This window comes from Mesoplodon densirostris, chromosome 2, assembly GCF_025265405.1.
Source record: "Mesoplodon densirostris isolate mMesDen1 chromosome 2, mMesDen1 primary haplotype, whole genome shotgun sequence".
Classification (NCBI taxonomy): Eukaryota; Metazoa; Chordata; class Mammalia; order Artiodactyla; family Ziphiidae; genus Mesoplodon; species Mesoplodon densirostris.
In genome coordinates this window covers 155720930-155741343 of record NC_082662.1, presented here as the reverse complement: position 1 = coordinate 155741343, position 20414 = coordinate 155720930, and the positions used below count along the sequence as shown (strand labels likewise).

Below are 20414 nucleotides of genomic sequence, written 5' to 3'. Positions count from 1 at the left end.
TTCTGGTTGAGACCAGTCTGGGGTCTGAGCCTGCAGTTACCATCTTCCACCTGGAATTGTTCTTGTAGAACAATTCGAAGATATGTATCAGATTGTTATGTATATCCCTTGAGGAGGATCTAGGACTCTGTTTTATTGTTGAACTATCTTTCTTGACTGCTTTTCCTTTGTTTCTGCATTCCCTAATTAGTGACTCTATGAATCTGCCCTTTAGAACTCTGGGAAGGTCTAGGAGGCTCAAGCTTTTTTCTTACAAACAAGAAACAGGAAACACAAAGGCTTTTATCCCTGGAAGGGCCCCAGCAGGCTCCTGCTCAGTTTCACTGTCCACTGAAAGAACAACTCAAAAGGGAAAAGTTGTGAGTTAAGTTTTATTCAGGGACCTCATAGCCCAAGAAATAGCCTCTTAGTGGCTCTGAGGAGACTGTTCCAAAGAGGCAGGAGAGGAGCCAGGATACATATGAGATTTTTGCCTGGGGAAAACATGTAGTCAAGCATAGAAGGATTACTGCTAATCACAGAGAACAGACATCTCAAATTAATGATTTTAGTGCTTTTCTATGTATAGGAAGATGCAAGAATCTGGGGCCATTTGAAAATTTTCCTAAGATGTGCAGTTTACTGTCTAGGGGTCAGTATATCCAAAGCACAGAATGCTTCCTTGTTTTCTCCATCCTGAATTCCCCTCAAGGGTGGGTGACTGCAGTGGCAGTGGCTTGATCCTTGTAGAACTGGATGGTGGGCAGCATTCTTTGTTTACAGTAGGAGTTTTGGAACATGGGGAGAAAAAGAAGGGGAAAAGAGAGTGGTTCGATTGATGAGGAGGGTGAGGATAAGGAGGTTGCCGTAGGCTTTGGAAATTGCAAGTTTTGGGGCATGTATGGCAATGGCTCACCTGTGGGCGAGTAGTGAGTAACGCACAAGAGCTTGGGGCGTGAGAAGTTGAGTATTTTTAATTTGAGTTGGGTAGATAAATATCAGCTTTTACTGATATTTTTATAACATTCATTATGGCTTGTTTTTTCCCCGTGCTTCTGGTCTACTTGACCCGATACTTAATTGGGAAGGGTGCTAGTTCCAGAGTATGAGGAATCCTAGTTCAAAGATTCCAGGCTTCTTTTTTAGTGTTAAATAAAATTTCAGTGGACTAATGTGAATAGGGGGTAAAGTGTTAAGACCTTACATGATTTAGCCCCTCTCCTGCCACCCTCCCTGTTCTTTTCTGACCTCAACTCTGATCACTCTTTTGCTTCAACTATAATGTCCTATTTCCTTGCTATTACTCAAACATGTCAAGGGTGTTCCTGCCTCGGGGCTTTTTTTTTTTTTTTTTTTTTTTTTTCCATTACGTGGGCTTCTCACTGCTGTGGCCTCTCCCGTTGCGGAGCACAGGCTGTGGACATGCAGGCCCAGCGGCCATGGCTCACGGGCCTAGCCGCTCCGCGGCATGTGGGATCTTCCCAGACCGGGGCACGAACCCGTGTCCCCTGCATCGGCAGGCGGACTCTCAACCACTGCGCCACCAGGGAAGCCCCTGCCTCAGGGCTTTTTACCCTTACGCTTCTTCTGGTACTTTTCCCACAGGTATCGACTAACTTGCCCTCTTACTTTCTTCAGATCTTATCAAACGTCATCTTATTTTTGAGGCTTTCTCTGACCTCTCTATGAAAAATAGCACCCTTTTTCCCCCAGACCCTTCTCTTTATTTCTTTCCCTAACACCATCTGGCATACTGTATGTCCTGTTTACCCCTACTGGAATTTTAAGTTCCCTGAGGACAGGCACTAGGTTTTGTTCGTTGTTGTATCTCCAGTGCCTGCAGCAGTGCCCAGAACTACACCTAGCACTTAGTGGAATGAACGACTTCTTGCCCTTCTTCTCTTTTAGTATATTTCTACGTGAGACAGCATTTTTGTACCTGAAAATAACCTTGATTTATTAAGCAGTCCAGTGCTAGAGCTTAATGAGAAAATCACCACCACCACCACCCCCACCCCACCCCGCTCCTTTTTTTCTGAGTGTCACTTTTTTGGGTGTTTGCTTTGTTTTTGGTTAGGGAAGCATTGTAACAGGGAAGAGCCAATTTTGACTCCACATTGGATGTTTCTTTTACTTTAACCTTTGCTTTTCGTTGCTTTTGTTATTATACATAATGGCCTAACTCAGGGAACCCTGCCCCTCTGCCTGAATGTTAAACTAAAGTTCCTCTGTTCAGCTCATAGGGAGACAATCTGACCCTGGCCACCTGAGAATGGCTACAGAAAAGAAGAAATTAACACATCCCCTCATATTTTGCAAGATGAATGGCCTTTTTACTTTACTTCCTCACCTCCTCCCCCTCTCTGTTCTATAAAAGAAACTGGCATCCAGACCCCGATAAGATGGTTTTTTGGAGACACTAGTCCTCCATCTTCTCGGTCTGCCGTCCGTCCGAATAAAGTCGTATCCTTTGCCTCAGCACCTCATCTCCCAATTTATTGGCCTGTTGTGCGGCGAGCAGAGCGAGCTTGGACTCGGTAACAGCATCATACCTGCTGAAAAATTTCAGAATGAAGATGGGCATATAATTGAAATGAAACAAGCAAAAGGAACTAAAATAAAATACTATTTGATAACCTTAATATGAACAAATAATTTTATGAAACACTTTATTTCTTCCAGGGAACATAGGTTCTATATGTTTTTGTCCTTAAAACCAGGCAGCATCATTCACATTTTCTGTTTGGCTAATACTTTCCTGTCTTGGGTTTTCATCGTATTGTATCCTCCTCCCACTTTTCAGTTAACCTTAAGTCCTACTTACTGGGATCCTTAAAGGTTTCAGCTTGACATCCAGCTCAAAAAAGGCATTTCCAGTCATCTCTGGGTTGCTTTCTTTGCTAAACTTTTTTATGTTCTTTGAGTCTTTTCATTAATGGTTCTATTTCTCAGGTGACATTTAGGTAGTCTACTGTGTATTGTTCATATGTGTATATCTTGTATTTTTCATCTCCATCAGCTATTGTTACTGAACAAGGTTTGTGTGCCTGACGCACAGTGAGGCCAAATAAACTGAAACATCGGAGTTTGTATTACCGAGTCCAGGCTCACTCTGCTCGCCGCACAACAGGAACAGGCCGATAAATCCAGGAGACGAGGTGTTGAGGCAAGGAATAGCGACTTTATTCGGAAAGCCAGCAGACTGAGAAGATGGCGGACTAGGGTCCCCCCAAAACCATCTTATTCAGGGTCTGGATGCCAGTTTCTTTTATGGAAGAGATGGGGAGGAGGTGAGGAAGTAAAGTAAAAAGGTCATTTATCTTGCAAAATAGGATTGGATGTGTTAATTTTGTCTTTTCTGCAGCCATTCACAGGTGGGCAGGGTCAGAATGTCTCTGTGAGCTGAACGAAGGCCTTTTAGTTTAACAAACAGAGGGACAGGGTTCCCTGTGGCAGGCCATTATGTATCCTTACAGGTATAGACAGTGATTATAATATCAAAAGCAACGAAACGCAAAGGTTAAAGTAAAAGAAACAGATCCAACTTGGAGTCAGAATTGGCTCTTCCTTGTTACAGTTTGGGGGTAGAAGTTTTTATAAGCAAAATTTGGGGTGAGGGCTGTAGTGTGTATGGCTTCCTTCTGATTGGTTGGTGGTGAGGTAACAGGGCAGTGCTCCAGGAATCTTGCCATCCTCCATCTGGGTGGGTGCCTTTGTTCTGCAGAAGAGCTCAAAGATGTAGTATATTCCTTGAGGAGGAGCCAGGACCCTGTCCCAAGGCTTGCACTATTGTTTCTTGACTGTTCCGCCCTTGTTTCTGCATGCCCTCCCTTCCCTGATAAGCAGCTGTTTGAACCTTCCCTTTGGAACTCAGGGAAGGTCAAGGTGGCTGAATGAAGCCTATTTCCTACAAACAAGAAATGGGGAACACAGAAAGGCTTTTGTGCCCAGTTCTCACTGCCCGGGACCCCCAAAACATTTGGGAACTCTGGAAGGAAGTAGTTTGAAAAACCTTCATATAGTTCCATTAGATACATTAATATTTTCAGGCTTTACTTTTAAAAGACTTGGCCAAGCTCTTGTTAAAACAGAGTCCAGAAAAACAAAAACAGAATCCAGAAAAAAGGCTACTTCAGATATTTTAGGTTCAACCTAAATAATATAGTTAGAGGAGAGAGCATTTTTTTTTTCTTGAAAAATTAGTAAGTAACACTTTGTTTTCCTTTGTGTAGATGAGTCCTGCCAATTTAAAAATACCACAATTTACAATTTGAGCATCCACAGTAGGTGGCCTATTATAATTTGAAGAAAAAAAATTTTTTTGCCTCATACTTTTCAAAACCTGTAAGTTTTAAAGTGTTAAAATGTATAATAATTCTGTGTTATAAAAGTGTGTTATAGTTAGATAAATATATAGCTGTGGAGGTAGGAATATACATTATTGTATAAATGTTGGTATCACAGAGAAATGACATGACTTAAAATATTCAATATAAACACTGGACACTTGGCTCTGAAGGGGTTGCTTGAGAAGAAAGGGGACTTAAAATTTTATAATGGTGACATAATATTGATTTTTGTTTTCCATATAAAAATTTGAAGAGAAAAAAATACTGTCATTTTTAGCATTTCTGTTATTTTGTTTTTGTATATCATTCGTAGGAGTTCATTTAGTAGGTGATTACTTTGATTTATGCCTAAAAGGGTATACATGCTTTTTAAAATTTTTTATTTTATTTATTTTAATTTTTGTGGCTGCGTTGGGTCTTCGTTGCTGTGCGCGGGCTTTCCCTAGTTGGGGCAAGCGGGGGCTACTCTTCGTTGTGGTGTGTGGGCTTCTCATTGCAGTGGCTTCTCTTGTTGCGGAGCATGGGCTCCAGGTGCATGGGCTTCAGTAGTTGTGGCTTTTGGGCTCTAGAGTGCAGGCTCAGCAGCTGTGGCACACGGGCTTAGTTGCTCCATGGCATGTGGGATCTTCCCTGACCAGGGCTCGAACCCGTGTCCCCTGTATTGGCAGGTGGATTCTTAACCACTGTGCCACCAGGGAAGTCCAAAGGGTATACATTCTTAAAAAGACAAATCATCATGTTGCTTTTTCAGTAGCAGTTTCTGAAACTACAGGTCAGCTATAGAAATCACTTTTCTGTTTTTATTCCTGTGAATTCACTTATCATGGATTCCTTTTGATCCAGCTCTATTTAGGAGAACCCTTTAAAAAATGTCAACAACTCATAAGCTAGTTAGCTCGTAATGCTTTCCTTTATTTGTCTTAAAATTCTAGGAATTGAAGCCCTTTTTTATGAAGGAAGTTGGCAGTCGCTTTGATGGTTTTGTGACCGGTCTTACTGAAAAATCCGCATCATTAGACAGTGGTGGTTGTGCTGTCACGTCCTTTTCTGTTCTTGAAGGAGAGAACAGCCACAGAGCTAAGTAAGTACGAGTAATAGTTTCTCTTAATGCACAAGTCTACTCTAGCACAGCTCAGTGGTCTCAATGTGGATTGCACTAAAAAAGCCTGGATTCACACCGCACTACCTTTTATTAGCCATGTATTGCTATTTTAAACACTTGAAGGGTGGGTTTCTTCATCTTAATACATGGATTATAACAAACATGCATACCTCATTTAAGACCATGCTGACTTATAAAATAACATAGATAACGCTTGTTGAATGCTCTACATTTAAACCAAACAATGACCCTGTGAGACACATAATATAACTGCATGTTACAGGTTAGGAAACAAGCACGAAGCAGTTAAATGTTGTCCAAGATTACACAGTGGGGATTTGAACCCAGTGTCCGTGCTCTTCACTATGTCTCATACTGCCTGCCTCTCCATTGTACTCTATACAGTACTTGTAATAAAGTACAGTGCAATTAGTATACGTTATTTTAATTGGTCAGTCATCCAGAGCAGTAGAGGGAAGGCTATCAAAGGCCAGTGTGTGCTAATTTGCCATTTTGTGCTTTCCTTGGTTTTATGCCTCTTTGGTCTCTGTCAGTCTCCTGTTCTGGAGAACTGTTTTGACCAGAATAGCTAAGTATAGCAGAAGTGCTAATGGTACTGCAAGAAGCCCTAAAGAAGGTGATAACGTTAGATGTTAAAACGTGAGGTTTTAGTAACTGGAGGTAACCTTTTAGATCAGGAGGCTGTTGGGGATTGTTGGAAGACCTTAGGGGAGGGTATCAGAAACATCAGTGCAGTTTTGGAGGACAGACAAAAAATAGTATGTGAACTGAGTAAAGTATGGCTGGAGGCTTGTCCTTAGGGGTGTTGAGGAGAAGGAAGAGTGGTTGTCAGCGTGTGATGCCAGGAATGCATCTCCATAAGGGCTGGGCTGTGAGGTCTTTTTGAGTGCTGCTCTAGTTAGGTTTGTCTGACATCTCTTCCTTCCTAATCAGATATGTCTGCACCTACCTCACAGCAGCGTTCAGAAGGAGCAAATGACAAAACATGCATAAAACCCTAACACAGTACCTGGATCATAGTGAGAAGGCAGTTAATATTATAAGCTGTAGTTGGTAATATTGCTTTTCTAATCCATAGGTTTAAATTTCTTGTAATACTTGAAGTACTCATATTTTAATTTTTTGCTCTTCCCAGAGATCTGAGAGCACCTCCAGAACATGGAAAGATTTTTGTTATAAGGCGATCTCTCTTAGAGTGAGTATTTTTAGTTGCTTTTGTTAATTATTTGAATTTTTAAAAATCAAACTATTCTGATGGTTAGAATCACTGAGTACTCTATGAATGTTTAATAAGTGTGTTCTGTATTCATGTAATACATTGGTTTTTGGGTTTTTTTGTTTTATTTTTGTGATACGCCGGCCTTTCGCTGTTGTGGCCTCTCCCGTTGTGGAGCACAGGCTCCGGACGCGCAGACTCAGAGGCCATGGCTCACGGGCCCAGCCGCTCCGTGGCATGCGGGATCTTCCCGGACCGGGGCACGAACCCATGTCCCCTGCATCGGCAGGCGGACTCTCAACCACTGCGCCACCAGGGAAGCCCAATACGTTGTTTTTGATACTTCTTTTTGTACATTTGCCGTCTCTTGCTCCTCCTTTCTGAACTTTTGGTTCTGTATCTAGTTTCAAAGGAGGAGTTGGAGGTAAGAATGGTTATTGGTCCTCTGATAAATTCCTTGAAGTTGTGCTGCTAGAACAGAAATTTTCTAATTAGGTAAACCACTTCAAGAGAGTTTCGGTGGTGCTGTCTTCTTGATACATAAATTTTTTTCATCTCTTCTTTGACTAGCCAACTTTGAGACTTGATAGTTTTCTCAGATTTACTTATTTTAGCACCCCGATTGTGTAGATTTTATGGGAAAAACAATAGGCAATGTAAATTAATTGTGGCAACTTCATTTGTGAACTGAAAATTAAAGGTGCATTTTGAGTAGGTAATGAATATTTCTTTTGAAATGCTGAGTTGATTATTTATCATTGATTTCTTCATTAGAATACAGATATTCATGAGTAATGTTCGGTGATTACTGTTTGAGATGTTTTTGGAGTATGGATTAAGCATCTTCTGAACTGCTTTGAAGTAAAGTCTTTAATATATGGTGTTTTAAAATTAAATATCGATGAATTTTATATGAACTACATTTACAGTGAGCTGTTTGAGGTGGACCACATCAGAACGATATATCACATGTTCATTGCCCTCCTCATTCTCTTCATTCTCAGCACACTTGTAGTAGATTACATTGATGAAGGAAGGTAAGACAGTATACCTGTTTGCTTAGTTGATGCATGGGGTGTTGGGAGTTTTCACTATATTTAAATTTTGAAAAAAGATGATTTGGTTAAATTGCTTCAGAAAATCCCAAAGCAGCTGATTTGAGGGTGAGAGTTCTCTCTCCTGAAAAGTACAACTAAAAAGAATATTAGAAGTTTTATGACTTTTATTTTTAAAATGGTCTATTTTAATAGACCATCTTAGTAGTTTCTAGGTAGTTTTCCTAAATGAGAGAATATCGTATATATGACTTACCAATTTTTCTGCTATGGTATGCATTTTAGGTTGTTTCTAAAAATAAGTAGTTATTGGAATTTAACGTTTGAAAAACATTTTTAATATAAAAATCAAATTATAACCAAAAATGACAGTGTGATAATCATACATTGAATTATGTGCTTTATTAGTAAATTAAAATTTGATATAATCATAATAGTATATTAGATTTTCAAATTGTACTATTTCATTCTGTAAAATCATCTTTTGTACATAAATGATTGCTATTTAAATATTTTAAGTATTTACTTTGCCATAGCATATTTTAGAGTTTAAAATGTATGAATGTGAGAATCTAATCTTTGAGAAATTCAGAGTCTTGTTATCTTAGGTTAGTAGTTTAGGTATCTTATGTTCAAAGACCATATTATCCTAGAGCTTTTAGAAAATAGATAAATAAGTTGTGAAGCTGAGGCTTAGGAGCACAAGTGTTAGATCCATGACTTATGTGTATTAGTGTTGTTGTGTCTCCTAAAGTTGAAAGTTTTGGGTCTGAAAGTTTTTAATTTTATAAATCAGTGCTTATTAAAAATCCACTTCTGTGTTCTTTCTCTGTGCTTTTTTTCCCCCAGGCTAGTGCTTGAGTTCAATCTCATGTCTTACGCTTTTGGCAAACTTACTGTTGCTATGTGGACGTGGTGCACCATGTTCTTATGTACACTTACAGTTCCCTATTTCCTGTTTCAACACTGGGCCAGAGGCTATCACAGGAGTTCTCATCCAGTAGTCCATTCTCTCTTGCATTGCTTCCTTTTTGTGGTCTTCCAGATTGGAGTTTTAGGTTTGGGACCACTTTATGTTGTATTAGTGTATACACTACCACCAGCTTCCCGATTCATTGTCATACTCGAACAGGTAAGGTTTTGAGTGTTGCTCAATACAATGCTATGCTTAGTTAGTAATAATAATAATAACAATAATTGTTATTTTTTGTTGTATTAGTTGGATAAATTTTCATATCTGGTTCTTTATGCTATTATCTATAAAATTAAAGTGTTAAACTACATCATCTTGTCTTTTAAAATTCGTTCTAGCTTCAGTGTTCTCTGATTCTTGATAATTGAAATAAATTACATTGAACTGTTCTGGATGAATTCAAATTTTGTTCTTGAACACTTTTTGTAGACGCCATCTAAAATATAAAATATTTTTGTAATTAAAAACTCTACTTTTGAAGTGTCAGATTCATTGTTTTGTCATATAGCCATCTAAAAGATTTATTTTGTTTGTACGCCCTTCAGAATTTTCTGACTTTTATTGGCTGTCTGTAATGCTCTGTTTGACTGATGGAAAGGACCGTTTCAGGAGACCTTCTTTGAACAGGCTTTTAATTTCTTAATTTATAATAGACCTGTAACAGATGGTGCTGTTAGTTGCAAAATAATTTGAGAAATAACATGTATCTCTTTAGAGTTTGTTTTTCATTTGTTTTAGTCCATAAAAGTGAGTTTGAGTTGGTAGGTACAAAGTTAAATTCTTTGTGTGTCTATAACCTAGTGCTGTTCTGCGGTTGCTTATAAGAGACAAGACAATGAAAGAAAATTCATCTTTTTCCCCCCTCCTTTGTAGATTCGTTTGATAATGAAGGCCCACTCATTTGTCAGAGAGAATGTGCCTCGGGTACTCAGTTCAGCCAAGGAGAAATCAAGTATGTAATTCCATAAGTCAAAGGATTATTCATAGGGTATTTCAACCTTTGGTGTTTACTGGGATGGCTAATTACATTCTGTAGACATTTATGTTTGATTTTAAATACAAGGATCCAAAAAAAAAGAAACCTGTTGGGAGGGGAGGGAAAAAAATGTATGTATGATCTGGAACACCTTCTCACTGTTTCCTGATTGTTCCTGTTTTACCTTTGGTCCCCAAAATTTAAAACATTGATCATTAGACTATTGCAACTGTTGCATTATTTGTGTAGAATGTTAATAGAGTCGTTACACCCCATGTGCTTACTTTTCTTGAATTGCTGCTTCAAACTCTAGAAGTTATGTCTAAGTCACAGGAGTAACTTAGTTTAGAGGGATTGGTAATATTCAATTAATTTAGGAATAAAAAGTCATCATTTGGGGAGAGCAGGAAGAAACAACATGAGCTAAGGAGAGGTAGCTTTTTGTCTTCCCTATTCTGTGCTTATTTTCCTCTTTCAGTTTTGCTGAAAGAAATTGAAGAGCCTCCAGTCTAAGCATAGTTTTCCTTTTCCAGGCACTGTTCCAGTACCCACAGTCAACCAGTACTTGTACTTCTTATTTGCTCCTACCCTCATCTACCGTGACAACTATCCCAGGTAATGGCATTATGAAGCAGAAATGGGGTAGCACCAGGAGTGTGCCAGGAAGGAGGTGGGGTAGGTAGACCAGTTCATGTAGGGCTACAGAGCAGTTAGAATGGGTTTTACTTTTCTTGCTGGCATGGGAAAACCCATATCGTGATTCTAGCAATCTGATTTGATTTCAGTCATTCTTGACAGAATTGTACAAGTATTTCCTATGTCAAAAATGATGTCCTGCGTGGGAAGATACTGTGAGGACCTTTTTTAAAGTTCATTTATTTACTTTATTTAGAAAGTAATTTTGTTTCTTCTGTTTTAGGACTCCCACTGTAAGATGGGGTTATGTGGCTATGCAGTTTGCACAGGTAAATTTTTAAGTGCCTAAGGTTTGTTGGCTGGTGGGAGATGGGGATTTGAATATAATAGTAATTTAATATATTTAAAGTGTTGTTTAATTCATGTCTCCTGGGAGCTCTAGAACTCTTTTATTTATTTATTTATTTATTATTTATTTTTGGCTGTGTTGGGTCTTCGTTTCTGTGCGAGGGCTTTCTCTAGTTGCGGCGAGTGGGGGCCACTCTTCATCGCGATGTACGGGCCTCTCACTGTCACGGCCTCTCTTGTTGCGGAGCACAGGCTGCAGACGCGCAGGCTCAGTAGTTGTGGCTCACGGGCCTAGTTGCTCCGCGGCATGTGGGATCTTCCCAGACCAGGGCTCGAACCCGTGTCCCCTGCATCGGCAGGCAGATTCTCAACCACTGAGCCACCAGGGAAGCCCTAGAACTCTTACTGAAGTCTTTAAACTATTCCCAGTTCAGTAAATGGTGTTTGCTTTGCCAATACATCAAAACTAATTTTCTACAATAAAAAAAAAATTTTTTTTAAGTAAAATAATTCTGTTTGGTTACTTCAGTATGCATCTACATTAAATTCCCCCTCCCTTTCTGTTTTTTATTTTATTTTTGGATGTATATCTGTGTGGATGTGGTCTGACACTCCCTCAACCCCTTATCAGAATCATAAATCCCAGAAGATCCCATTTTAAAATCTTGTGTCAATCAAATACCCATTTATGAAATAGGTTCTTTTGTTATGAGTTTCATGTAGCAGGAAAAAGAGATTCCAGAGTCTGATCTTTTAAAAATGCCATTTGGTAAAGGGTTGGGAATAGGTATGGTAGAAATTAGGCTTGAGTACTATCTCTGAAGGATTACAGTTTGGCAATCTTATATACTAGTGTTAAATGGAATATATATGTAAACATTAGTTTACAGGTCACATATATATGTTCTTTTGAAGGAAAAAAAATCACTTTTCATCTTTCCTGATCAAGCTCTCTTTATTATAATTTTCTTTTTTATGTTCCAGGTTTTTGGTTGCTTTTTTTATGTGTACTACATCTTTGAAAGGCTCTGCACCCCCTTGTTTCGGAATATCAAACAGGAGCCCTTCAGCGCTCGTGTTCTGGTCTTATGTATATTTAACTCCATCTTGCCAGGTAACATGGGTACTGGTTAATTTGGCTATTCATAAAGTTGCAAGGAAAATAGAAAGCCATTGCATGTGAGCACCTTTGATTTACCTGCTTTTCGCTATAAACTCATCTACGCATCTATACCCATCTTTAACCTCTTCCCATCTATCTGACAGATGAAGCATCCTTCCAGTCCCTGGCCAATCTTTCCATTTGTCTTCTTTCACTCAAGTTTTGCTTTCTCTGACTGTGGATAGTCTGTATTCATGCTTTATCTTCCCATTCACTATTTAGTCACTGTAATCTTGCTCCTAATGTGACCAGGCCATTGAAATGGCCTTTATTAAAATCTCTAATCTCCTCCAGTAGTTGATTTAGCCCTTATTCTGTTTGATCTCCATGAAGCATTGGGTGCTGTTGACCACATTTTGAAGTCTGTCTTGCCACTCTCTTATTCTTCTGTCTTTCTGGCCATACCATACATAGCAGTGAACCAGACATACATACTCTTTATTCTCTGGAAGCTTGCCGTTTCATTATATTTACAGTTTCCTTTACTTACTCTTTCTCTTTTCTCTACCCATTAAATGTTGGTATTGTTTTCTGCCCTCATGTTCTTTCTTCTTCTCCCTCTCTCCCAGACATCTGCTAGTAATCCTCCCTGATTGCCCCTCAAGATTTACTCCAATAAATTCTTTTATCTGTCCCTCTGACAGGATATGTTACATATGTGTGTCTTCCTCACTAAGCTGCAAATTCCATAAGCTCAAGGATTGTGTCTTATAGCCAGTCATAGTCTCTCCTACATTGTCTTATACATAGTAGACTAATATTTTTTGAAAAAACAAGTGAATAAAAAGGATGGGCATGTAAATGGGTATTTTAAAATATAGTGTAATATATAATATACTAAGGTGCTGTTGAACTTTGTCTCATAGTGGAGATGACATTTAACATTGGGTATTGAAAAATAAATAGGCGTTTGCCGGGCAGAGAGGTGGTGGAAAGTTGCTTCCAGGTAGTGGGATGGATTCAAAGGCATGGAGTATTTTGGAATGGCAGAAGTCCAGTTGCGGATGGTGTTTGCTACATTGGGAGTAGAGGCAGAGATAAGTTAACCTTGTCACTATTGACATTTTGGGCTGGATATTTCTTTGTTTGGGGGGCTGTCACATGCATTGTAGGATATTAGCCACATCCTGCCCTCTAACAACTAGATATCATAGCAGAAGGCCCACTTCTTGAATTGTGATAACCAAAAATGTCTCCAGAATTGCCAACCATCTCCTGGGGGCAAAAGCTCTCCCAGTTTTAAACAGCTGGTTTAGAGGAATACACAGCCAGATTTTAAAGGGCTTTTACTACCAAGTTAAGCCATACATCTAGGCATTTCCATTAAAAACAGACTGGGTCATTTTTGTGTATAAAACTCACTTGGAAGAAAGTTATTTCTTTATTAGGTTAAAATAATTAACTTTCAAAATACACTGTATCATTTCTGGAATGGGTAAGCTGGAATAATAGCTTTTATTTTACAAAATAATTCCAGCTAAGCAAATGACGACATATAATTAACTGATTGATATGTGAGCTATTTGGAAAGAGTTTTAATATTGTTCATCTTATTTTTAGCTGTGCTGATACTGTTCCTTAGTTTTTTTGCCTTTTTGCACTGCTGGCTCAATGCCTTTGCTGAGATGTTACGCTTTGGTGACAGGATGTTTTATAAGGTAATGTGTACTTGGACTCATCTTCCTTTTCACATTTTATTTGTGTACTCATTGTTAAGTATTTGAGCGTTGTTGCCTACTAGCTTTTTAACATAAATGTTGTGTAATCGTTTTCTTCCACAGGTTTTACCAATATTAAGTCTGAAATTCTATTACTGATTTAAGTGGCATAGTCTTGTCTTGTCTTCTACCTCTAAATCTGCTCCCTTAGTACCGCATTTGGTTCCTGCTGGATCCTGTATTGGTGATTACAGTGGGAAAGCAGGTGTCCAGAGGGCATTCTGAGACTTTGCTGACTTTTTATTCATTTGAAATCGGCTGTCTGGTGCTGTAGGAGTGATCTCAGCAAATTATTCTATTTAAGACTGTTGAACAGTTCATGAAGGAAATAACTTTTCCCTGCTTTATTTTGAAAGGCATTAATTCTGCTTCAAATAGTATTCTTACACTTCCAAAGTTGGAATTAAGTTGTAGAGTAGAGGCAGGGTGGTTCACAGTGTTCTGTAATCCTGCCTAAAGCCCTCTAGAATTTTGTCTGTCTGTTCATGTTTTGGCAACACTCCAAGCCTACCCCTCCTTTCTCAAAGAAGCAGCGAGTGTGGGTTGCAAATTTTATATGTCTTATTCCTTTGGTCTGATCTTAGAGTAAGAAACAGGATATATATATAAAGGAGCACCAGGACTTGGAGGTAGCCACCATCTCACTCGTGGTACAACTTAAATTTTGCTGTCTATGACACCAGCAAACTGCTCTTGAGGGTTATCACACTATCTAAGTCTGTGTGACCTTAGAATTCTCTCATTGTGTTTTAGCAAGGTAAGGGGGATTTACTGATTGTTATTTAGATGAACATTAGATTTAATTATTATGTTGTATATCTTCCATCATAACTTGTGTAATAAAGAGAGAGTGAACCTGGGAACTTAATCATCCACAGAACTAGGATTAATGTCACATTGAACACTAATAACCAAAATGCCTTTGAAGATTTTTCTGACATCAGTGTATGGACTAACAATTTATCATAACACACTCTAGGTGTTATATTATGTGTGTATATTCTCTGGGAGTAGGTTTTGCTTTGGTTCTGTGTATATGTATACCTTTGCTTTTTTCCTTAGGATTGGTGGAACTCCACATCATACTCTAACTATTACAGGACCTGGAATGTGGTGGTCCATGACTGGCTATATTACTACGCTTACAAGGACTTTCTCTGGGTAAGCAGCAAGATTTAGTTAATGTTGTTTAAGAAATGGAGATTCTTTTCCAGAAAGTATTACTATTGTGCAGCTGGAGGAAGTTATACTTAGTTGTCTTCAATTCTCTTGTGAGCCATTAATGTCTTAAGAAACCTTCTGCTTTGAATAGCACTGTTTAGAGACCAGTATCTACAGTTACTAGGACTAAGACCATGTTTCTGCTCTGGATTTTTATTTTACATGACTACAAAGTAAGAATGCGTGCAGGCGTTTGAAGAAGTTGAAATGATCCACCAGTAATGGATCATTTTGTTGGAGTCTCATTGCCAGCAAATAATCTCCCCTAGCTTTTTCCATTTTTTTTTTTTTGTTCTTCTTCCTTTGTTAGAAGTGGAGAAACCACCTATGTTCGGATTTACAACTCTCCGATATAGATTATTAATATATGTCTTTGAGACATTCTTTAGAGCATAACTTATTTAGACTGAAGAAACCTAGTCTTGAGTCTCATGGTTGATTAACGTTGGTATCTCTGGATTGCAGGTTTGAATTGTTAAATAAGGGCACTATTTGGCTAAATGACAGTGTGTTGTGGTGCAAATAGCACAGTATTCGAATGTTCTTTCATTTACAAATGTAATTTGACTTATGGATGAGGCAAGTCCCTTGTTTTTAAATCTTAGTTTTGTTACGTGTAAAAATGGTACCTGCCCAATCTACCGTACAATGCTACTCTAGATTTGATGTGTCCGTTTATAAATGACATCTATGTTTTGTCAACCATAGTGAGTTACAAATATAAGTTATTAATGTTTTCGAAAATATGCTCGATCTTTCAACATTAATGGTTTTGAAAATGCGTCATTTAGTAAAGTAAGGATTTTTAAGCATAGATGTTTTTGTCATTATTTTAGTACATTGGATTACTCCAAGTAGACTTAGAAAATCAAATATAAATATAATTAAATAGGTGCCTTTAGTGTGTGTTAATTATAAGTCTTATGTAGTTCATGTTTAATTACTTACTTTCTGAAAATTGCCTCTAATATTTTCCTTTTACCCTAGTTTTTCACAAAGAAGTTCAGGTCAGCTGCCATGTTAGCTGTCTTTGCTGTGTCTGCTGTAGTGCACGAATATGCCTTGGCTGTTTGCTTGAACTTTTTCTATCCAGTGCTTTTCGTGCTTTTCATGTTCTTTGGAAGTAAGTATCTTGGCATCTCGTGAGTACTGAGTATTATGCTAAAAGAGAAATTTAGAAAATAAAATATAAAATCAATGTAGAAAACTAGATAGTAAATAGTAATACCATTTCAAGGCAGTGTTTGTTTATCAGATGGTAAGAACATTAATTTTGAGTAATTATGTACAACTCTGTTGCAGGATGCTTACACTTTGATGTAGAGAAATGAACTAAATACGCTCTTGAAGACTATTGATAGCACTGACTTGGTAGCTCATAAAAACTATAAACAACCTCGCCATTCTTTTTGTTGTTGTTGTTGTTGTTTTTGCGGTACGCGGGCCTCTCACTGTTGTGGCCTCTCCTGTTGCGGAGGGAGCACAGGCTCCCGATGCGCAGGCCCAGCGGCCATGGCTCACGGGCCCACCTGCTCCGCGGCATGTGGGATCTTCCTGGACCGGGGCAAGAACCCGTGTCCCCTGCATCGGCAGGCGGACTCTCAACCACTGCGCCACCAGGGAAGCCCAACCTCGCCATTCTTAAACTCTGTTCAGTGTTCACCCTCTGAAGAAAACTAACCCTTCTTTGGGTGGGGTGGAGAGGGACAAGTTAGAATATGAATGCGTCCATGAAATATGTTTTCACCTGTTCTGAATACTGACTGATTTCCAAATAATCACTGATTAATAAATTTCAACAGTGAAGTTTCATTTGTACTTATGGGACCAATGGCCAGCATAGAACGTGTATATACACAGTTGATGCTGTTTATGATAACTAAATGATTGTAGCAGATATCTGAGACCCCTCATCTCCTGGTAGATTTTGTTTTGATGACTATGTATATTTTTTGTTGTTTTCCTAACTTCAGTGGCTTTCAACTTCATTGCCAATGATAGTCGGAAAAGGCCAATTTGGAATGTTCTGATGTGGACTTCCCTTTTCGCGGGCAATGGAGTCCTCCTGTGCTTTTATTCTCAAGAGTGGTATGCACGTCAACACTGCCCCTTGAAAAATGTGAGTCATCAGTCAGGCTGGAGTGGTGAGGTAACCTATTTGTCCCCTGATTGTGAGGGTTGGTGGGCAGTGTTAAGGGGAAGGGAGTAGTGGAGATGGTGATAAATTAATGTTAATGGGAGGGAAATGTGGAGTAAAAGCAGTAACTTATCTTACTACACTGTCCTTGAACTTTTTCTTTTCTTTGGTTTTCTTCCCATTGAACTCCCCTAGTTCTTGGATCTCTCTCTCTCTTTTTTTTCTCTTTATCTGATTTTTCTTTAGCTCCTTCTAATATTCTTCCTGTGCCCTGAAAATGTAGGTCTTCTCCAAGGTTTTCCCAGTGGCATGTGTATCCACCCCCAACCCCAAATATGCATCTTTTACCTCTTCCTTCCCGAAGTAATAAACTCTATAAAAATGTCCAGCTAGACTCATATGCCTAGGAGCCCATTTCCCTTTTTTTGTTGTTGTTTTCTTGTTTGTAATTTTGTAAGAGTCTCATTCTTAGAGCTTTAGTTTTCGGCTGCTTATAGAAAACTCCCAAATATTTGGGGTGGGGGGGCTTCTTGATACATCTGCTTGGGTATTTCTCACGGATACGTGTAACTGAAGATGTTCAAAATCAAATTAATCAGTTTCCCTCCCAAAGCTTCTACTGTCCACCCTGATTTTGCTATGCTGCCCTCACATCCCCTCCTTATTTCCTACGAGTCCCCTTTGTGCATTTGAACTAACTGCTCTGGACTCTGGACTCTGTCTCTGGTCACTCTGCTCTTTGCACTCAGATTTCACCTGTCAGATTTTATCAAGATCTGATTTGGTTGCAGTGTCGTCCATGAAGCTTATTTATTTATTTATTTATTTGGTTGGTTGGTTGGTTGCGCTGGGTCTTAGTTGCGGCTCGCCGGCTCCTTAGTTGTGGCACATGGGCTCCTTGCTTGTGGCATGCGAACTCTTAGTTTCGGCATGCATGTGGGATCTAGTTCCCTGACCAGGGATCGAACCCAGGCCCCCTGCGTGGAGTCTTAACCACTGCACCACCAGGGAAGTCCCCACGAAGCTTTTCAAAATTCCTGCTCTAGTCTCTTTTCTATTTCTGAACTTTCATAGTATTTCATCTGTTCCTCATTTAGATAATTCAGTAATTTAAGCTTTGTATTATAGTAATTTGTGTATATTATCATCCTTAACCTACCACCATTTAGATTTTGGGCTACTAAAAATAGGACTGTGCTAAAACAAAATGCAAGATACAGAAAAAAGGTAGTGCCTCTTTAGAATTTGGTCAGGAGTCCATGCAGTTGTGTAGAGTTTACTGGACTTAGCTTCATGTAAAGCTTCTAAATCAAGTAAATCTGTGCTATAGATAAAAATGATGAACATCTTTTGAATTAGTGAGCTGCTTATAGCTTGAAGGTTACTGAAATGCTGGGAGGCATTTTAGAGATGTGCCATGTGTAACATCAACACCCCCTATCTACCTCATATCTCATACATACAATGCACACAAATAAGCTACTCTTCCATTCTTTTTTTTCCCCTCCAAGCCCACATTTCTGGATTATATCCGGCCACGTTCCTGGACTTGTCGTTACGTGTTTTAGAAGCTTGGACTTTGTTTCCTTCCTTGACTGAAGATTGGGTATTCTACCTGATTTGGGGCCAGCATCTATTTCCAGCCGTTACTGAAGTTATCTGTGTTATTTGGACCATTCCAGGCTTTACAGATGGCTCACTCCATTACTAGGTCACCTGAAGCTGAGCTGTTAGAAGTTTCCTGGAAGCTTGTACACTTTTAAGCAGTTCTGAATTTTTTCCTTTTTGGGAGAAGGGAGACTTGTAGCTGATATAATGACAGATTTTTGCTGGGTCATATCAGCTTAAACCTCAGAAATTCTGTTTTGTTTCTTGATTGCATCTAATTAGAGACTAAACATCATGTTTTCTTGGCCACTGAATTAGCCAAAACATTGATGAAGAAATCATTTAAGTACCCCTGGCTTAGAAATTTTTTCATGTGCATTGTTGGAATGTGTGCTAATTAACCATGCAATTGGGAAAGAAAATAATGTGGAATGTTTTGCTGTTTCTAGTAGAGAGAAAATATCTATTTTTCCAAAGATAATCTTGTTATATATCCTAATTTGTATTTTTTTTAAAGTTCAGTTCTATTTTTATCTTGTTTTTGCTATACAGTGTAGGTCATGATATCTGTGAAGCAAAATTATCCCTTTCACCTTGAATTCTTGAGTTTGCATCCATAATATTATATATTGGGGGACAGAAGTAGGAAGGGAAAAAGAAGTGGCACAGGACAAAGAAAAATATTTCCTCTTTTAACTTCTAAAGTAATTTTTAAAAAGAACTTGCAGAGTCAGTCCTGTGTTTAAATTATTTTATTGTGGAACTTATGTGGAAGGTAACTTTTGTTGTTTAAACTTTCAGGTAATAACTTCTTTGAAGTTATTTAGAAGTAACCTTTGGTACAGTTATTTTATCTAATAAATACTGACGTGAATTATTTTTCAGACTAGTAAGTCTGTAACATAAGTATTAATCACCACCATTAATATTAAAGGGAATATTAAAGATCCAGAAGCTGGCTTCTGCATTTGCTCAATTATTATACTTTTAATGGTAGTGTGCTTTAGTTGCAATAAATTAATAGGTGATCATTTTCAAGAAAATATACTTTATTGTGTGATGTTCCATGTTATCAGATGCCTATAGCTAATACAGTGTGGCGTGTAGGAATTATTTTGGTTGTTTGAATGACATATGATGATGTTGGTAAAGACTGAGCTTTGGAAGGGTTTTTGAAGACCATGTAGGTTCAACCCAAAAAAGGGAGACTTATGAATTACCCAAAATTTGAGAAGCAGCCAACTTGGGAAACTATCTTGATATTCTAGCAGCCCTACTGCTATCCAGAAAGTTTTGAGAAATCGTTTTCAAATTGTTTTCAAAAAGTTAGTTTGAATCTCCAAGAAGGTAAGTAGAATTTCTTAATAGTCACAATTTAATTTGTACCGCAAGTTCTCAGCTAAGTTTCCCATACCTTTGGTCCAGTTGAGTTTAGGCAAATCCAACCTCAACAGACAAAAGTGTACCTCAAAGAAGGTTATTTTTAAAAGGGTATTCCAGGACTTCCCTCGTGGCACAGTGGTTAAGACTCCGCCTGCCAATGCAGGGGACAAGGGTTCGAGCCCTGGTCCAGGAAGATCCCACATGCCATGGAGCAACTAAGCCCGTGCGCCACAACTACTGAGCCTGTGCTCTAGAGCCCAGAGCCACAACTACTGAGTCCGCGTGCCACAACCACTGAAGCCCGCGTGCCACAACTACTGAAACCCGCACGCCTAGAGCCTGTGCTCCACAACAAGAGAAGCCACCACAGTGAGAAGCCCGCGTGCCACAACTACTGAAACCCGCACGCCTAGAGCCTGTGCTCCACAACAAGAGAAGCCACCACAGTGAGAAGCCCGCGCACCACAACCAAGAGTAGCCCCCGCTTGCTGCAACTAGAGAAAGCTCACGCACAGCAACAAAGACCCAAT

The 20414-nt window shown here is 38.9% G+C and overlaps 1 protein-coding gene across 3 annotated transcripts in view; it reads left to right on the top strand.

Annotated features, from left to right (window-relative positions):
* SOAT1 (sterol O-acyltransferase 1) overlaps positions 1–20414 on the top strand; it is a 57604-nt gene extending 37190 nt beyond the window's left edge. For all 3 annotated transcript variants that reach the window (XM_060088549.1, XM_060088548.1, XM_060088547.1), the window contains 13 exons: positions 5261–5409; positions 6587–6646; positions 7597–7704; positions 8572–8854; positions 9569–9647; positions 10205–10286; positions 10591–10636; positions 11640–11769; positions 13378–13475; positions 14598–14696; positions 15744–15879; positions 16730–16875; positions 18405–20414. In XM_060088549.1, the coding sequence (XP_059944532.1) occupies positions 5261–5409; positions 6587–6646; positions 7597–7704; positions 8572–8854; positions 9569–9647; positions 10205–10286; positions 10591–10636; positions 11640–11769; positions 13378–13475; positions 14598–14696; positions 15744–15879; positions 16730–16875; positions 18405–18461 (1473 nt within the window). In that variant the 3' untranslated portion in view covers positions 18462–20414. The remainder of the gene's footprint in view (positions 1–5260; positions 5410–6586; positions 6647–7596; positions 7705–8571; positions 8855–9568; positions 9648–10204; positions 10287–10590; positions 10637–11639; positions 11770–13377; positions 13476–14597; positions 14697–15743; positions 15880–16729; positions 16876–18404) is intronic.